The 19,608-nt window shown below is 40.9% G+C and overlaps 1 protein-coding gene across 1 annotated transcript in view; it reads right to left on the bottom strand.

Moving 5' to 3' along the window:
- Positions 1 to 19,608, bottom strand: part of LOC109853047 (protein vein) — a 290,727-nt gene that overhangs the window by 112,917 nt on the left and 158,202 nt on the right. The window contains exon 2 of the mRNA XM_020424757.1: positions 9,655 to 9,817. Coding sequence (XP_020280346.1) covers positions 9,655 to 9,817 — 163 coding nt within the window. The remainder of the gene's footprint in view (positions 1 to 9,654; positions 9,818 to 19,608) is intronic.

Below are 19,608 nucleotides of genomic sequence, written 5' to 3' on the forward strand. Positions count from 1 at the left end.
TAGTCGACGGGCGCGGAGAAATAAGTTCTTCCTAGACGCTTCCGTTTTGGGGAGGGATAGCAGGAACGTGGATGGAAGTGGAGGAGATTTGTGAGTGGAAACACGGAAAATACGAGGACGTACTTCCACGACGTGCAGATCGCCCGATCGGCAAGGGAGAATGAGAGAGAAAGAGAGAGAGAGAGAGAGAGAGGGGGAGGGCGGTCTCGTGGCGAGTGATTTATTCACCTAACCGTATATATAGAGGCGAGATCGTATCGGGAGCATCGATTTTTCGAGCGGCGCGGATTGCGAGCGATTTGTCTTCCACGAAAGGGTGTAGCCCCCTCCCCCATTATCGCCGGAATCAGCGATAATAATTGCCGCGGCATGACGCGGCGCGAAAACTGCAACAATAACTCCCTTCCCACCACTTCTTCCGTCTCTTGCGAGAGAGCACAGAAAGATTCCGCTTATAAATACCTCTCTTTTCCGGTGAGTTTAATGCGAGCTTATTCTTCTTATTTCTCCGCACGTGACGTAAATTCTCAGACGTTCGTAAGTTTTCGTGGCACGTGTATAGTTGTAAAGGATGGTTTGTTCCATTAATGTCTTTTATTTGTATTTATGACTCGCGCCGGGCAAGTTCTAACATACGTATATGACTAATATTTTATTCATTACATTGTCTCAAGAATGAGCTAATTTTACTTGCACGCGTCGCCGTGATTTACCGCGCGCAATTTTATCTCGGGCCGAGTTAAGACGACGTATTTAATGCGCGTTGTGCCCTCTTGATACCCGTTTAAATAACACTCTTATATTCTTCGTGGTTTACTTATGGTTATTTTACGTAGATCGTAGAGAGATATACATACATATATAGAATGCGATTTTTATTTTTCCCGTATGTGTGAGAGAGAAAAAAAGAATTATCGAATGTGTATCACAGATGAATATTCAACATTTTTCCTCGAGCCAGTTTGAGAATCTGCACAGGTCAAAGTGTTCGCCGTTGCAATTCTCCTTTGCCACCTAATCGCACCTAAAGACGGTCTTTATGTCCGCCTTATCGTGGCCACGTATGGACTTCACGCCCACAGCATGTATAACGGCCGCGATCGAATACCAAGATTATCGTACACTGACGTACATTTTATGGGAAATCGTTGATTTAAAATGGAGGGGAGTATCAGCGTGTGTGAGAGAGCGAATGATCTCGGTTTCGTAAAGTTATTCGCATAGAGTGGAAGTTGCGCGTTTGAAACGCAAATTGAAACGTTCTACTTCTCGTACAAGGAAGAGGCTAAGATGTCACTGCCAGTATTCCGGCAAAATATGACATTTATAAACGACTCGGGGGAATATTTCTTTTTTCTTTTTTTTTTTTTTTTTTTACCGCACTTTACATCTCTCGCTATCTCTCGATATTAATAATCGATTTAATCTCAAGTTGCTTTGAAAATCTGGTCACGTTAATTCAACGTCCCGTCGTGAGTTATTTATCAGCCATTGACAACTTATAAATTGGATTGCCGACCTCCGCGCAACTTCGATAGCTGTCGATAAATTCCGCTTAACCACCGTCGCAGACCAAGCAAAGAGGAACAGCGGAGTAGGGAAATAATTAAAATTGGCTCATTAAAATTTTCATACAACGTAACTGCGTTATCCGACTGACGGGCGCACGGAGCTAATGAATCAGTCAGATCGAAAACGTAAATAAATATAATTTCAAAAATAAATTTTTCACGGATAAAAAAATTTTCTTTTTAATGTAAATATTTATGATATTTGTTCGGCCCGAAGGGCATTAAGGCATAAGATTCAGACTCTCACAAATTTTACATTGACCGTTGATTTTCTTTCTTCTTTTTTTTTTTTATGAATGTAGGCCGATTCTGTTCTCGGAAATTACTGACTTACATTGTTCTCGAACCGACTAGTTCAAGCGACCGTACGTACAACTCGGACAACAGTTTCGAAAGGGAGAAAGAGAGAAAACAGCAAGTACGTTTTGCAATCACGCAATCACGTAATGGCCTGCCACGCGTCGGACAGTGTCCGACATTGAATGGGTATAGTGTTAACGGAAACCCGATACCAATACGCGCCGGTCGTTAACGAGAAAATGGCAAGTTGGTTAGGGGAGCATCGAATTTCAAGGCCGTGAATTACATGACGTTTTCCGTTATGTTTTGCCAGCTGTTTGAATTTCACACAAGAGTGACGTCTAATTAACTGATCGCTGATATTTTTTTCACTTTAAAAAGAAGGTAGTCGCGATTTAGAGATAATGAACTGTCGATTAATCAATTATCGTAAAGCCAATCGACGAAAGTATCACGATAAGTAAAAGTACTTTTACAAATCGTCGCAAAAAGATACAAAAAAAGCGAGCCTTATATATTATAGATTGAATCTGTGAAAGATCACAAGATCCACTTTTGCATCTTAATGGTCCGAACCAATCCAGTGATTGGCGATTATCGCATTTTTTTCTGTTTTACTTCGAGAAAAATATATTCTATCTCCTATGAGATCCGAAGCGTATCCGTTATAAAGCTCGCGCGCGCGCGCGCATTTCTTTCTCGTCCCATATCGTCGGTAATTCGCCGACGCCATTTGCGCATTTATTCCGCGATAGGACACCTGGTATATACTCGAGACAGCCACGGGTATTCGATGCTCAACGGCGACTACTCGCACCGAGGGAAATCTCTTTTCCGTTCGCGCCATTACCGCGTAACGGTACCTTGCTATCTCGATGAAGTCAGTCGAGGGTCCTTCGGACGGAGTCCTCGTCTCCGGGCCGATCCCGTCGTCCGCGAGTCGAGAAGGACTTTCCCGTTTTACTCTTTTCCGTCTTGCGCTCTCTTTCGTCCGCAATCAACGTGCGACATCACCGATTCGAAGGCGCTTCCTCAAACAACTTTCTCGCTCCTCGCTCCGCATTGACGTAGATCCTGACGATGGCAACGTCGTCGTCGTCGTCGTCGTCGTCGTCGTCGTCGTCATCGTCGTTCTCTTTGTCCTCCTCCTCGTTCTTTTTATACCCGTCGGTGTATTTCTGTATCTTACTGTGACTGTGTTCCTTCTCAAATATTGTTCGATACCGAGCGAAACGCGATACAGAACAAACTCAATTGTCTTGCCTCAATCGTTCGCTCCCTCAGAGTCTGATGACGCTTAAACTGCTCGATATTATTTCGGAAGCTAGTATACGCGCGCGATACATATGTAACACGCGCGTAACTGTACTTGTATAAAAATAAGAAATTTTTAGTAATAAGACTTTATTGTTTGGTATATTCACACAGTTTTCTATACGAGGAAACAATCTACGTTTTGCGAACAATTTAGATGCTCTTAATTCAAAAATTATTATTTATCAGATTTTTTAATTAATCTTCTTATCTCTCTAACACGTGTTTTCTCTTACAAACTCGGTCGCGAAATAACGGAGAGCGTCCCGAACGCGGCATTCCGATAAGGTTTACTTTCGCGCAGTCTACTCTCTTTTGTCAGCAGGCTTACGTATAGTATCCTCAGCGGTGCTTAGGGATGACAAATTAGCGAGATAACTACTGCGGTCGGATAATAAACGTGGCGCGGATGGGAAAGCGCGGGATGCACAACGCGCGCGCGAGCGCGCGGGCGCACGAGCGCGATAATCCCGGAATAATTATCGAGTGCGGACCGTGGCGCGTATATCGATCAAAAGAGTAAACGCGCGCGCGCCCCCTCCTTTCCCTTCTCTTTCTCGTATAGATCGCGCTTTGTCGCAGTTGTGTCGAGCCCGATTAATTACTAATAACAATTATCCGCGGATATTGCCACCGCGCGCGCGGCACATACGGGACTTCCCCGGGTTGCGTCGACGATACGACACCGCCGCAATTCTGCTAACGTCGACGATCTAATTCCACGGTTACGTAACCGATCGCGCCCTTTGATACGGGCCGCCGAGCCTGTATCAATTTGGCGTTAGGTAATTGCCGAGCTGCACCGCCGCGTTTGTGTGTTCTTACGGAAAGTTACACACACGCGCGCGCGCACACACGCTCACACACACGTGTAATACTGTAATAATTTAATAATATTGTTATTGCGAGAGAGAGTCGCTTGCTTCTCGTCGTGTGCTCTCGTATTAACTTTGTAAGTGTGCATCACATCCTGGTAGAGTCATTAAACTTTAACGAGTCGTCAAACTTACTCATGATTCCCTCCCACATTTTCGTCTTGTTATTTCTCACGAATTAAATAAAGCAATTATATTTTTTCACGATCTTGATTTTGTAACAAGTTAGGTTTTATACACTTACACTATCGTATACGTTACGCGTGAATATAATCCTTGGCTCAGCTGATCCGCGAACGTGTCTTCAATCCAACAAACTTTTTTTTATTCGACGTTTTATGTACTCTCCATTATTATTTTTATACTTTCTTACATGCTCGTGCAATAGTATCTATCACGCGAGAAGAGAATATTGATTTTCGCACATATAATTCAATTCGAACATCGTCCTCTTTCGAAACTCGAAATTTTTGCCGTCCGTGCTTTTAAACTAATTGCGCGACGCGATGTAAGGGACAGATTAAAAACTCAAAGAAACATGAAAAAAATCGCGCCAAAGAAGAAGAACTTCGCAAAGGGATCCCTTTCCGTCCCTTCTTTCTTTCTGCGCGCACCCGGACGCATCTCTCCCTCAGCGACGCCCGACCCTGATTTTCCCTTTTCCCTGATTTCACCCCGCTACGCTCTCTTCTCGCGTGAAGTTTTCTTCTCGTTCCTTACTGCGGAAGTAAAACTCCATTACACGCGACATCAAAGCCGCTTCCCTCGATGGTCAAAGCGAACTGCAAGTTCCGCCGGCGTGTCCTCGAGAGATTTCGATTCAGATTTCGCGAAAGTTGAATGCGATCCGACAGATCACGGAATTCGATCCGAACGTAACGATATTACATCACGATCTCGCGATGCTTCGAAGTTAATTTCATGGAAATCATTAAGCTCCCACCGCGCCGGACGCAAAGAAGAACGCCGGAATTTCTCTTTACCGATGCATCTGACGCATCGTGTTTGAATCTCTCATCGCTTTGAAAAGAAGCTCCCCATCGATATTCGCGCAGTTATGCGCGCTTATATTTACTCCGATATTCTAGTGACGCGCTCGCTGTTTCTTGAATTTCTTTGAAGTATCGTCACTTTATTATACGATACATATGTATCACATGGAATTTTTTTAGCTTCTCAGAAATCATCATTTTTTTCGCGCTTCGATTCTGTTAATTTATATTCTTCGCGCTGGATGAAATATGGAGGAAGCGCTCCTCACTTGTATCTCTTCGCACGAGTTCCAGAAACAGAATAGGTCGCTGTAACGTGGAAAAATTCAATTTCCCGCGGGGAAGTATATCATCTCCAGACAGTATTTCGAAAAACAGGACACATGGATCTGCCAACTTATATAATTTTATTCCCGCGACTCTAAACGTGAATATATATATATATATATATATATAAGGACACGTGTCTTTTAAACTCGCTCATATACATCCGCGTACATTTTGTTTTCTTACATCACATCGGTGATTTGACAAGATTACGAGTTTATTTTCAAGCCGAGCATCGGCGTTCGTCAAACGAAATCCCAATATTTCTCTCGCTCTTTGGACGAAGGCGATACCTGCCAAACGAAATGGTACGCGAGGGCTGTGTATCAGAGAAAGAGAGAGAGAGAGAGAGAAAGAGTGAACAGCAGAGATTTACCGATGTATCGCGCGGACACAAAGGCCAGGGGAATATATTTTCGCGCGTCCAGTGGGAAAACTATATCGTCTATAAAATACACGCCGCCCAGTCTAGACAAGCTTAAGCGGCGGGTGACAGTTTTACGTTCGTGGCGTTCGTGAAGAGCGGAGTGCGCGGTGGACAACGACGATGACGACGAAGACGACGACAACGAGGCGGGAAAGGAGAGAGATCTCGGTGCCTTGGCACATATGACTCGTATCAAATAGCGCGGACCGTTCGATTTTACGAGGTCGTTGTATTCGGTAACGATTACGAGCCAAACGACATTGACACCGGCGCGCACATACGCAACGCACAACACACGGTTCTCGATCATATCATCGCGCGGGGACCGTAATTGGAAATTATGACGGAAAGACACTCACGGCATCGGGAAACATGGCCGCTACGAGGTCGTAAGATCGCTACGAGAAACAGTACGACGCTCGTCACCGCGAGGATGTGTTTACGACTCGTCGGATTTGCTTCTTCCTTCCGTCATTCTGCAACGGTTCTTCCTTCTTTTCCTTTAGTAGCATTTTTCTTGTGGCATTTTCCGAGCTTTGCTTTTTTGCACATTCTCTACATATTTAATTTTTCTTCTATTTTATAAAAAAAAAATTAATTTCTTGTTTCTGTACATTAAAGTTGTAGTACGATGTACTCTTGAAAGAAAGAGCTCAGTAATTAAAAAAAAATCACCTCTGTAAATCTCTAGTCAAGAATCACTGTTTTGCAACACAGTGTCACCTTCTCGCATTTATGCGAGTTTTAATTGTTATTGTATTATGTTTGCGGAATAGCTCAACGAAAACTAACAAACATATGTTAGGGAACACATTTCGTATTTCTTTCCAATTGCAAAGAAAATATTTTTGAATCTTTGCGCAATAATTCACATAATATTTAATTATTCGGCCATCAAAATTTCTTTTACAAGTATTTCTTCGTTTTTGTCTACTTAATTTTAAGAAAGGAAACTCGTTGGTGTTTCACGATGTCGAAAACGACGAGGACGCGGAAGAAACGTCATCGAGCATGGACGCGAGAGATTTTACAAAGTGCAAATCGCCTTAACGTCTTTCAGGGCGCGAGATCGCGTCCCTTCCGTGGAGTTCTCATCACGTGGTCCTGTTTCTATCGCAACCGGAATATAACGGGTGGTCCTGCGAGAAAGGCGAATGCAAGCGGACGGCGAATTTATGGTCCGCTCCGAGATTATTCCGAGACTTACGCGCCGAGGAAAAGTGCATCGCGCTAAACAAATTTATGGCACGCTCGAGATTATGGTCGACGAGAGAGAAGTGGCTGGAGAGCTCCCCGGCGAGTTTTCCGAACCGAGAATTCTTCTCCCGTCTTCTAGATCCTGTCTTCTTTCTTTTCCCTCGGACGGATGTAGCGCGCGCGCTCACGTTTTCACAGAAGCGTCGATCACGGCTGGATATTCTTCTCAATTTATTTTCTTTTCGTTAAAAAAGTTCTCGCCGTCCGTAAATATATATAGAAAACCTAGACAGATCCGCGCTGCGAAAACGTGCTGTATAGTTATATTTAAAAACGACGTGTCTCGACGAGACGTTTTTAAATTATACACGAACGATATTTTCTCGCGCTTTGAAGTTTTTTTTTGCAATAAAATTTTCAAAGCAAATGAAATTATAGCCATAAATATGTATTGTAATTTCACATAGCTTTGTTTTTTTATTTATAAGAGATATAACGCGTCTGAGCTGTCGTCGATAAGTAACTTAAATTAGACAGCGTTGCACCAATCATAATTAAATTTCATGATGATTGATCATGCCCACGTACACACGTTAAAATTCAACACTCTGGAGACTTGCAGACGAGCAAATTTCTGGAAACGTAATTTGTTTCATCATCCCGAATAATCCGCGAACTAAAAATGATTAAATAGACGTGCAGCGTTCGACAAAATATGTGACGTTTTGCAAGAGATTACCGAGAAGTCAATAAAGATGTGATAACGTGATGCGATTTCCACACTAACTGATATCGACAAATCAGCATCGCATCGATCTATATTTTGACTGACTTGATGATCGCGGAATTTTTTCAATGCCAGAATCGAACGTGACGTCGATTGTAATTAATGTCGATTATGATAAATTGAAAGCCATCACGTGTGTGGATTTCGGCTATTACACGTTGGTTTGCATCACATAATCACGTCAACTGTGTGATGAAAAACATTGTGCGGTCAAACTTCGGCTAATGTTATGACGGACGTGTTGCGTTCTGTAGCAGCAATTACATACCGGACTATGTGACAACATATACACGCACGTATTCCACGCACTTGTTGAGCTCGATGTCGCTAATTGATTTACGATTGACAAAATTCATTTTACAGCTTCCAAGGCCTGTCGTTATAAATCCGGAAGCACAGGTTTACCGCGCGCGATCTAACGACTAATTAAACAGATGTCACACACACACACACACACGCACACAAACACATTCCGAAGTACTCTAATAGCTTCTAAGCAAATTGCCGCCGGTGTGTGTTACACACGGAAAAAAAGCATACATGTATTTTAATATTTTCATGCAAGAAGCAAACATAGGCGGAAGTAAATTATGTGTGTAAAGGGTTGAGTGGTTTTTCTGTTTTCTCGGTGCGATGCTTTCAGCGCGATACGCGCACGATAATGTTATTACATGCGGAGGTTCTATCTTGCATTCGTATAATTTCAGAATCAGAAAAATTAAAAAGAAAGTCAAAAAGTGCAGATAAACATGTTTTTAAACTAAAAACACGAAATTTTTTTAGAAACATATGTATGCTATAAAAAAATAACAAAAATATTTTTGAGAGCTGCTAGGTTTAGTTGTTAATATTTTTGATGTGAAAATATATTTCAAAAAAAAGTAAAAAGAGGCGCCAAGCACACTCACAGTGCGTTTTACCACATTGTGTTATCTTCTAATTTTACACAAATTTAAAATTTGCGCTCACTTTTATAAGTGTGATATCTTTTTGGAAACTCTGTTCTATAGAACTGTAAAGCAAAATATTAATTTACGCGATGCGCGACACAATTAAGAATATAGGAAAGACACTTGAATTTAGATCGATGCGTCGAAACTTCGCAGTTCGTTAACGCGACGCAGGGAAAACGTGTGTGCCGTGTAATTGTCTCGCGTCGCTCGAAGTTTCTCCGACGAGAAGATACGCAATATATAAGCAATTTTCATGATGACTGCTTTTTACATTTGTATCCGACTATAGTATAAGTACGCGGGAATTGGACGCGCGCTGTTTTCGAGGTTGCTAGACGCGCGCGAACGAAGTTGTCGAATATACTTGCAAGCGCGAGTTCGAGAGCTCGTTAAAATCCATCGAACTGTGAGAAAGACACACATTTCCTCCTCCTCCCTATCCAACTCCGTAGAGTTGTCCGATTTCCGTGACGATTCGTATCTTGACGCTTTTTCGAAGAAAGTTTCCTCGCGCGTTGTTAACATAAGAGAACATGTTTAAAAGCAAATAATCACTCATTACATTTAATGTAATATTAATTCGATTTCTTACAAAATCAATGTATCGATAAGTCTGTTCTATCGTGTCTGACAACATCGAGACGGACAGACAACACACACAGTAGTGTATCAATAACATTCCGAGTTTAGACGTTAAACGCGGGGCTGCGCGAATTTGCTTGCGGGGGTAACAACATACTCGCCGCTGTTGCGGATACCCTAAAATTAACTGCTCGTTGTCTGAGTTTGCTCCGACGTGTTATTACCGAGTACGTCGTTGCCGAAAGCTGACGTCAAATGGGGAAAGAGGGAGGAAGGGGCGAAAGCTGCGTCGGAACCGACGCCCGCGGTTAAGGTCGATTGGGACTCACCGTTTGTGCTGAATTCTGAGGCCTCTTCGGGGATACAGCGGTACACCGTTCTTCAGCCAGTGTACTCTCGGGGGTGGCGAGCCCCTCGTCCTGCATACGAGCTTCACTCTGTCTCGTAACCTCGCTATCGAGTCCCTGAGTTCGGACAACGTAACTTCTCGCACTGAAATCAAAAAGTTGAAATCTCGTTAACACGCCGCAGCGCACGTGCCTCGCGCGTTCTCGGACGCGCGTTTCCGATGCCACGAGGAGTTTTTTAATTAACTCGTTTAATAATATTTAAAATCAAATCAGGCATGTGGTCGGTATCGTAGTGTAAATAAAATTAAGTGCTCTTTTTCTAACCGTAAAAAAATGATATTTTTGTAATTAAGTGTCTTTGTATGTACTGTAAAAAAAAAGAAGAGAAACATATCGTTACGTACATACACGCGTGTACGTACGTACAATTATTTTCACGCGTAAACGTTGAATAATTTTCTAATTTAATTGCGCGAAACTTTTACGCGCGCGAGTGAACGCAAAAAAAGGTCAGAGGAGTTGTGTTCGCGTGCTCGGTACTCGTCGAACACGAATGATAGCTGGGTTCGTGTTCACGAAAAAAAAATGGAGAGAGAGAGAGCAGCTTATGCCGTTTTGGCAGATCGTGTACTGCAGAAGGAGCTCTTTCAACAACCGGATACGGCTATCCGTCGATTTTGGTAAAGGCCGCGCCGCGTCGCGTTTCGGCCAGAAGCCGAGCGACATATCGTAGCTCGTCTGTCGAGTATCGATTTACAATTTTGCTGCTCGAGAGACTGAACGCGAGTATATATATATATATAAAACAAAAAAACAAAAAAAACAAAAAAAAAAACAAAACAAAAAACAATTCCCCTCTCTCAGAAAATGCGTCCTCGCACGCGCGCGTACATACGCGCGTGTACATTAGCATTATTTTTTGTTTAACTGATCAAATATTGAAGCGTCAAATAGATCGTTATACGCGTTAAAAATACGAGAGACACAACAAATGTAAAAACACAGGCGCAATGTTTATACTAGAGGATTTGTCGAAAACAACAGAAGAACGAAATCGTAGTATAAACAAGAGCGAGAGTTCGTGTTGACGCTCACGTGTTGTCTACGTTCATACAACTTTTTTTTCTACGTACTAAAAATGCTCGCGCGAGAGAACAAAACTATCTCTCTCTCTCTCTCTCGATATCGACAATCGGATATGAGGGATAAATGAAGAGAAAGATTTGCGGTAATAAAAATGACGGCGGTATTTCCTGTCTCGCGTGATATCAAAGGGAAACCGATATAGAATTTCTCCCGGTGAAAATACAACGCGCCGACGGGGAAGAAACGCGCGCGCGTTCAATGAAGCTCTCGTTTATTATATTCATGTCGCATGACAGGGAATGATAATAAGGCGCCGTTAGCAAAGATTTTCTTTGTGAGAGACTCTGCGTGGCGCGGAACGTCGCCGTTTGATTTATTATGTTTTCACGTGCATACGGCAATATCCCGACATAAATATGTTTCTCTTCGTGTCGCGAATTGCGTTTGAGAAATTCAAGCGTGGCGACGAAGCACCGCCGCTGTTGCCGCTTTTTGACGTGCGACGACCGACCGCTGCTTAGCGACCTCGCTTGCTTCGCCGCACACACCTCGCTGACGTAAACGCTAACTAATTGACGGTTAATTAAAGTAGTCAATAGTCAAACGGAAAGGGCCGGAGGGTTACCGCGTATGTATGTATGCGCGCACATCTAACAAGTAAGTTCGGGGAAATCACAAGCCTGAGTTTCTACTGAATCAAACCTGTTACCGCTGACTGAGTGAAACACAGAAAGCGTTGTCTTCGTAACAATTCAATTGCGTTTGAGAAATTCAAGCGTGGCGACGATTGCAGCAATGTAACGCGAATACTCCGACTCGTTAAAACGTAACACCTTCAGTAGTCGCGTTTTTACATGTTGCATTTTATTGTTTAGTATTGTAATGAAAATTATTTATTTGTTTCTCGGGCACACAAATATAAAATCAAGAAGAAGTTACAAAGCTACACGAGTCCTTTCGTTACTCTCTCTCTTTCTCTCGGGTGTTTGTCGCAAGATTCAATGTGGCGCTTCGTTGAAAGTGTAATCGATAGCGCTCGATTTGCATAACAGATTCTTCACTTAATTGGAACACGCCACGCCTTCAAGTTCCTCTGACTTAAATCAGTCGTGTTCCAGAGAAGAAACATCTTTGCGTCGCGAACGTAATCATTTTCTCAATCACTGGGAAAACAGTCCCAGTGTGAGAAACAAATTTATTCTACTAATGATTAATTATTATCGAATGATTAATTATTGTCATTACATCACACGATTGTGTTCACATTCCAATTTTTGATACTGTGTACGTGTGCTTTTGCGTGTACGTATACAATATTGCGATACACATACGGTGTGCGCAAAATTTAAGCAAACACGCGCCACACGCGAAGCATGGAAACATTTGCTATTTATTCGCGAACGTCGCGCGTCGGTTGGGATTCTCGCTTGATAGTTAAATAGATTACATACTACCCCGTTCGCTCTCTCTGTCTCTCTTGTGCCGCGCCGCCGAAATCGAAAACCATGCGGGATAATTGCGTCACGGGTAAAGTTTATCGAAAACACGACGCGACCTGATTATCTTTGACGCGCCGCGCCGCGCACGGAAAACGCCTACAGCGTTTAATATGTCGCTTAACGCGCCGTGTAACAGATAACGCCGCGGTTTTGACGACATATGAAATACAGGGAATATTAGCCGGGACAGCTTAGCGAATAGAGTCAACAGTTTCGCGTCTCAAAGTTCGGCTCGGAGATGATTATTAGCATCTCGCGAAAGCGTTACGTCATTCTAGCCTGAAGCGTTTTTTTTTTGGAAAATCGGCGAAAAACTCGATGCCGATTCTTAATCGATCGATCGAAATCATTCGAGCTAACGCTAATCGATGTTTTTAAATGAGAAAATAATAACAAAATAAACGTAAATAATATTTACATATTTGATATTGAATAAAATGTATTAGATTTATATTGCAAGAAAGATTTTTATTTTCAAATAGATTAGAATTTTTCCAAACGAATTTTCTTACAAAACAATTCAACGATCAAAAACTTAAATATTCTCGAGTTCGGATATTTCTCGAGCGGAATGAAACATAAAAAAATAACAAAAAAAATGAACAAAGGAATAAAACACAAAATGTAAAATATAATATGAACACACGAATATGCGAATCGCGCAGATTTTTCAGACTCAGATACAGTGAATTCGATCGGTGCATAGCCAGACACGGCAGGGGGCGCAGCCTGCCGGCGGTTGTTAGAGTCCCTGGAAATAAGAGTCTGGCCAATGTTTAATCTGAAACAAAATGGCGTCGATAATTACTATATATATCGTATTCTATATCGTATAAGGCCGATTTCCTTATATCTCCCGATAGCTATTCTTTAAAGAAATATATAAAAACATATATTGTATCTTATCTAAAACTTATTCAGAAGTGGAGAAATTGGACATAAAACCTATGATAGAAAAATAGGTATGTACAGACACTGTGCAACAAAAAATGACATTCTAACCTTCTGTTAACAATTTGATAGAATAATTGCAAATTTATTTATGTGTTTGTTTTGCAGAAAATGACTGGTTGTTGCGTAGTTGGCTGTTTTAATTTGTTAATATTACTTTAAATTACCAATTTTATACGTAAAATAAGATATATATTCGGGCATTGGAGGAAAAGAAAGAAAGAGAAGATTATAAGAGCAAAAAATGCTACCACCATGAACAGGCATACTGTTATTTAAATCAAATTTAATGTGTGGCTATAACGTTATCCATTGGTTCCGCCATTTTGTTTCAGAACCAATGAAAAGTTTGACAACATTGGCCAGACTCTTATTTCCAGGGACTCTAGCGGTTGTCAGTGTCCTTTAGCGACAAACCGTGTTATCGAATTCTTGTTCAGAGGCACAGATTTTCCTGCCGCTTTTTATTCGCTTGTCGTCGAATAGACGACGTTCTCTCCCTTTGTGAAGCGATGTTGGAGCGCTGTTCGGTGGTGGAAGTGAGGTACGATACGTACAAAGAGAACATTACCAATAAGTCCGGCAAAAATCCGTCGTTTTACACACATAATGCAATTGATGTTTGAAATTAAATAAAGTTTATAATGTTTTATTGTTTCCTTTAAGTCCACATCGTAACATTCGCAATTTTGATGTATTTTTATACATGTCTGATAATTAATTTCAATTTGTCACATGTTAATTTTACTACACTATCCCTGTAACACGTTGTCGCAAAATTAAATCAGCAATATGGAATATTTTATATCGCGCAATGAATTATCGTTTTCATATAATTAATGGTCGGATTAATGCGTATCAGTCAACATCGATTGGAAGAAGAGAAATTATATTCTCAAATATGAAAATTTTGCATTATCGCTTTTGAGACACTCGAAAAAAAACTGAAAAGATTTTCTCGCGGCAGTGAGAAAGATTTCTGTCTGTGCAAAAAAGAGTGGACGCTAACACCGAGCCAGTGCAAATCATCAGCCGCGACGGTAAATGGCAGCAAAATTTGTATAATACCTTAATACGGCTTGTCGTATTTTTGCGTGCGGTATTAAACCGGATTAACCTGTGCGACCGTGTTCCCTTCCAAACCGGAAGTGCTTTTGCTCGTTTCCTAAAGCGGAGCGGTAACAGGTCGGTCAGTTGCGGCCAGCGCAAGTATCTGAAATTCACTTCGAAGTGGATTTTGCGTCTGATTCCTGGTACTTCCTTCGATATTAACTAGTTTGCTCATCCGTGATATTCATACATGTAATTCTTGCTTATAAGATACATGAGATGTAATAAATATGTATAACAAAAATAATATGACAAAAATAATTTTACAAAAAAGTTGCAATAAAAACATTTGATATATATTAAAGAAATTGCCTCTTTATCCTATATTAAAAAAGACATGTGTACCAAGAAGTGCGCGTTTGGAGTCGAATATATCGCACCTATTGTAGCCTCTTTTCCGCGTTGCCGATTGGTTGGTTGGTTGATCGAGTCGAATCGAATCGGTAAGATCAAGAGAGTAAATAAAAGCGATTTTGAGACAGTCTTTTTGTCGTATATGTAGAGAAAATTAAAAACGTAACTAAAGTTACGTGACAAGAAAGAGTAGAAAAACAACACGTAAAAATAACGTGACTGTAATTTATATTATATATAACATTAAATAATACATATTATATACATATAATTTATTATATATTTATAATATTATACTTTATATTGTATTATATATATTATATACATACTACAGAGTAATGTCACTGACCTCGGCCGCGCGGTCTTGGCGGGGTCATTGACCTCGGCCGCGCGGCCTTGGCGGGTCACTGACCTCGGCCGCGCGGCCTTGGCGGGTCACTGACCTCGGCCGCGCGGCCTTGGTGGGGGCGGGGTCACTGACCTCGGCCGCGCGACCGCGGCGGGGTCAATGACCTCAGTCACGCGACTGCGGTAAAGTCACTGACCTCGGCCGCGCGACTGCGGCGGTGTTATTGACTTCGGTCACGTGATTACGGTATATATATATACACATATATGCATATGTGTGTATATTATATATAGATATAGAATATTATTTATGATATATACAATATTCTCGTTTTTACTTTTTTCCTTGTCACGTATCTAGTCATATGGTGTTTTTCTACTTCTTGTTACGTGTTGTTTTTCTACTTTTCCCTTTTTTTTAGTTTTTGAGTTTGATTTTCATGTGTTATTTCTGACATCTCTCATTTGTACTTCATGTGTATTATATGCTTTGTAAGACGTATATATTAGCTGTCATCGCGATGACAGGTTGTGTTTACTGACACAACACGTTTAAATAAAAACAATAACAGCGTGCGCGTAGCACGCGCCTGTGCTAGTAAATAAAAAATAAATGAGATATTTTCTAAAGTACAAATAAATAATCAAAACATGTATATAATTATATAAAGAAAAAAGAGAAAGAACAGAAAATTGCGAGATGTAAAGAGAAACAAGAAACGATTGATGAGGAGAAGTGAAAAGATAGACATCCCATGATGGTATTCCCATAGCGATCACGGGGGTGTCTGAAACCTCATTTAACGATTAGCGGACCGACGCGACGCCGAAATTCGAATTTAAATGACGAGCTCGATCGAAGTGGAATTGGGTGGGGGAGGGGGGATTTATGCTGAAATTGCCCGGTCGAAGAACCGGACGGACTGTCGAAAAAAAAAGTACGATGGTGCGTCAGGTGCAGTGTGCCGGATAATGACGCCCGACGCGGATCAACTTGACGAAAATGCGAAAAAACCCGAATGGTTTTACCGGTCTGGTCGGTCCTCGTCGTCGCGTTCATCGGTTGAAATTAACTTTTCACTAGATGCAGCGCCGGCGTTGCATCTCGCAATTCGAGAATACCACCACGAAGAAGCGGAAAAAAGCATGCCAAGAGTGTAACCTCAAAACTCGTTTAATCCATTGCTGTAAGTGGCGGTTTCGCCAATATCGGTTAACTTGAACCGTACTTTAACTGATTCCTTGATCACTATTCGCACTGCGCACTCAAAAACCATTTTACATCAAATTAAAATAGACCTGAAAATCTATGAGCCATTGGTGAAAGTGAGTGCGTATTTAATTTATTTCAGTTTGGTAACTGACGATGAGTGTTGTAATAGTTATTAAATGTTGTGTGTTTAATTACTCAGTGGATGTTTTATTATTATTTTAATAGACATTTAGCCGTCAAATTTGACTGCTTATAAATTTTCCAAATTAATTTTATATGAAAAACGGAATAAATGCTTTTAATTTTTAAACTTTGACTTAAATTTGACATTATTTGTGCATAAATGGTAATTTATCATTTGAACAAATTTACATAGAAACCGTGAAATGAAACGTTTATATATTACTGACACGTTACAAACACATATCATATTATATATTATTGACACACATTAAGTTAAGTATTTATTTGGCTCTCCCCGACTATCGGGTTTCTGTCTTCATATTTGACTTTTGATATTAAGATAGATAAATCGAGATTCTTGTTAATATTAGCACATGTCACGTTAACTTTATATCAAACTGCTGAAATGTCATGGCAAAAAATAGATAAAAATAATTTGATTTAATATAAATTTAATATAAAATTAAATATCATTCACTATTATTAATTAAATATTATTCATTATCACCGACATGATTCATATCTTTTAAGGTCTCTTTTAATTTGCATTTTCATCATCAATATTGAGAGAAAAATCTAGCCTGAAATAAAAATTTTAACGAAATCTAGTTTGACATATAAATTAATGAAATTAAAGAGAAAATGTGCGGAAATTTCATAGAAAAAAAATCTGAGAGGATAATATTCATTTTCAAAGGGTGTTCAGATCGATCGAGTACCAAGGACTTGCTAGTCCAACATATATCGCTATCATATATATTCAAAATAGAGATTCAATAAAAGTCATTCTCTTGTGAGACAATATTTGCGCTACATAACGTATTGATACTAAATTTCCTCAAAGAAGCCAATCTTCTTCAGAAGTCTATCTTTAGACAAAACCCTCTCGTTCTCGAACCGTTCTCGTCGTCGAAGCGTTTGTGCACAACCGGTGAGGTGGATCGTGGGACAAAAGAAAGGTCACAAGCGGGAGGATGGAAAAAAGTAGAGCGGCCGCCAGTCGCGGCATGTCGTACGTTGTCGCGGGTTTGAAAAATGCCGAGGACGAACGACGAGGAGAGGGCGTTTGATTAATGAACGCGTCGCCGAAAGAGCAAAATAACAAATAGCGCGCATAGCGAGGGTTGTAGTTGCCGCCACCCTCTCCCCGATCTCGCCGCCGCGCGACTGCTTGTGATTCGTAGGTAGCGGCGTTGCATGACGAGATGCGATGAAGACCGGTCGGATGCACACGATTTCGACCTTTTTATCATAATTCGAATGCAATTTATGTTAAATCGCGCCGCAAACTTCAGTTTCCCGGGTATTATTCTAATTTGAGATTTAGTTTTAACATTTGTCAACGACAAATACTTCAAGAAGATCATAAAGATTTAGAAATGAGAGTTGAGATTAAAATGTTTTGCACAATATATTTTTCTTTTCTGTTGTGTTGGAATATGGATATTATCTCTTGCAAAAAGTCTCCGCATTGCGTTGATCAAACAAAACGTAACTTTGATTTTGTACGACTGCGTTTCTCTGTGCGATGTCGATTTCTATCGAATGTTTTTTTTGATCTCGTCGACGTATCTTTCGATATTGCACTGACATGACAACGCACACGATGTCAAACGTGACGTTAAATCCGATATCCAGTCACGTTCTGAAGTTTTTGACCCGTCATTATTTTATCGCGCCGCCTTATCTCATTCGTGCTGTTGTTGACGATATATCAGATCTTGTAAAAAGAAAAAAAACAATTTTTTTTCCCGACACATTATATTTCTGTTTATCGAAAATATTGAAAACAATCAAAAAGTTCGTTAATTGTAATTTTGTTCCCAGGTTTTTGATTACTAAGGACTTCCACGATTTTTCTTGTTTATTTTAGATTCCAATGACAACTTTGATGACAAAGTGCAGGCGGCAATTCAATTCTCGCAGAGCGACAACTGCAGGTATAATTTTCAGTCCGCCGGAAGATGCGATAGCGAGCGTGGTGCGATTTTGCAGCGTGCTTATTTGCTTTGGTTTGCTCGCGAAACCGTTAAATGCGGGCCCGCACGCCGTCAGAGTATGACTCTGTGAGTTTGCACCTTTGTTCGATGTGGATAATCATTTCCAGGCCAGAGAACGGTTCGGCCGTGCGGAGAGTGGTTCCGGTTACCACGGCCTGTAATCGAGTCTGCGCGAGTACACGCCTGATGATGAACTATGATCATCAGCTGTGCCGGGCCGTGTGATTACCGATCGCTGTCAACAGATATTTAATCGTTCCTGTCGATTAATTTTCCTAGCGCATTTATCCGTCCCGCATCGTTTGATACCGACGTGGATAATTACCGCGCTAATAACAGGTTAAATCGGAAACGCGCGCCGAACTTCTAAAAGCTTCTCATTAACAGGCAGACACAAACACACGCCTTGAACTTGCAAGATAAGATTTTCGCTTCGTTCTTATTTTCTCCGTGCCGATGCAACAACGCAAGACTGTAAAATGCAATAAATAACGCTAGAAAAACTCCTCAAATTTTTAGTAAGAAAACTTATGACAAAATTATGATGTACGTATCGTGCAAAAATGATTTGCATACGCGTATGTAAAACGCAAAATTTACATGAGGTAAACGAGATACAGTTGCGTCCGAAATCATCGTTAAAATCAACGTGGATTGAACCGGTTCTTTTTTTTTTGTTGCGCAGTTGTTGTCCAACTGTTCCGATTGTCTGCCATATTTTTTTAGGTCCGACCTAGAAACGCAAGTGGATTGAACGCATCGGTCCGAATAACGTTGTAAAATGTATTTACGGCGTGTTTTTCGTCCAAAACCCAGCGTGGTTACGTCGATGATTTCGTTGGTTTAACGCTCGCGTGCATCTGTTGTCTCGCGCGTCGAACAAAAAAAAAAAAAATATTACGTGCGTAAGAAGAAACGTGAACGTGAGATGAAAACAGGAACCTGAGAACGCGATAAAACCGCCGCTCTCATCAAGCTGTTGATGAATCGATAACTTTTTAACAACGTGAATTAACTTTGCCAAGAGTGGAAAAAAATTCGATCGAAAGAGACACACTCTGTTAAAGGAACACATTTCGTGTCGCGCTTGTTTCTATAGCTCTTCTGTCTTTTGTAACTTTCAAAAAAAAAAAAAAAAAAACCGGCACTCACCCTTGAGAGTCCCTTTCACATCCAGAGACACACAGCC

The sequence above is a fragment of the Pseudomyrmex gracilis genome, unplaced genomic scaffold (genome assembly GCF_002006095.1).
Source record: "Pseudomyrmex gracilis isolate BER0280 unplaced genomic scaffold, ASM200609v1 scaffold_42, whole genome shotgun sequence".
NCBI lineage: Eukaryota > Metazoa > Arthropoda > Insecta > Hymenoptera > Formicidae > Pseudomyrmex > Pseudomyrmex gracilis.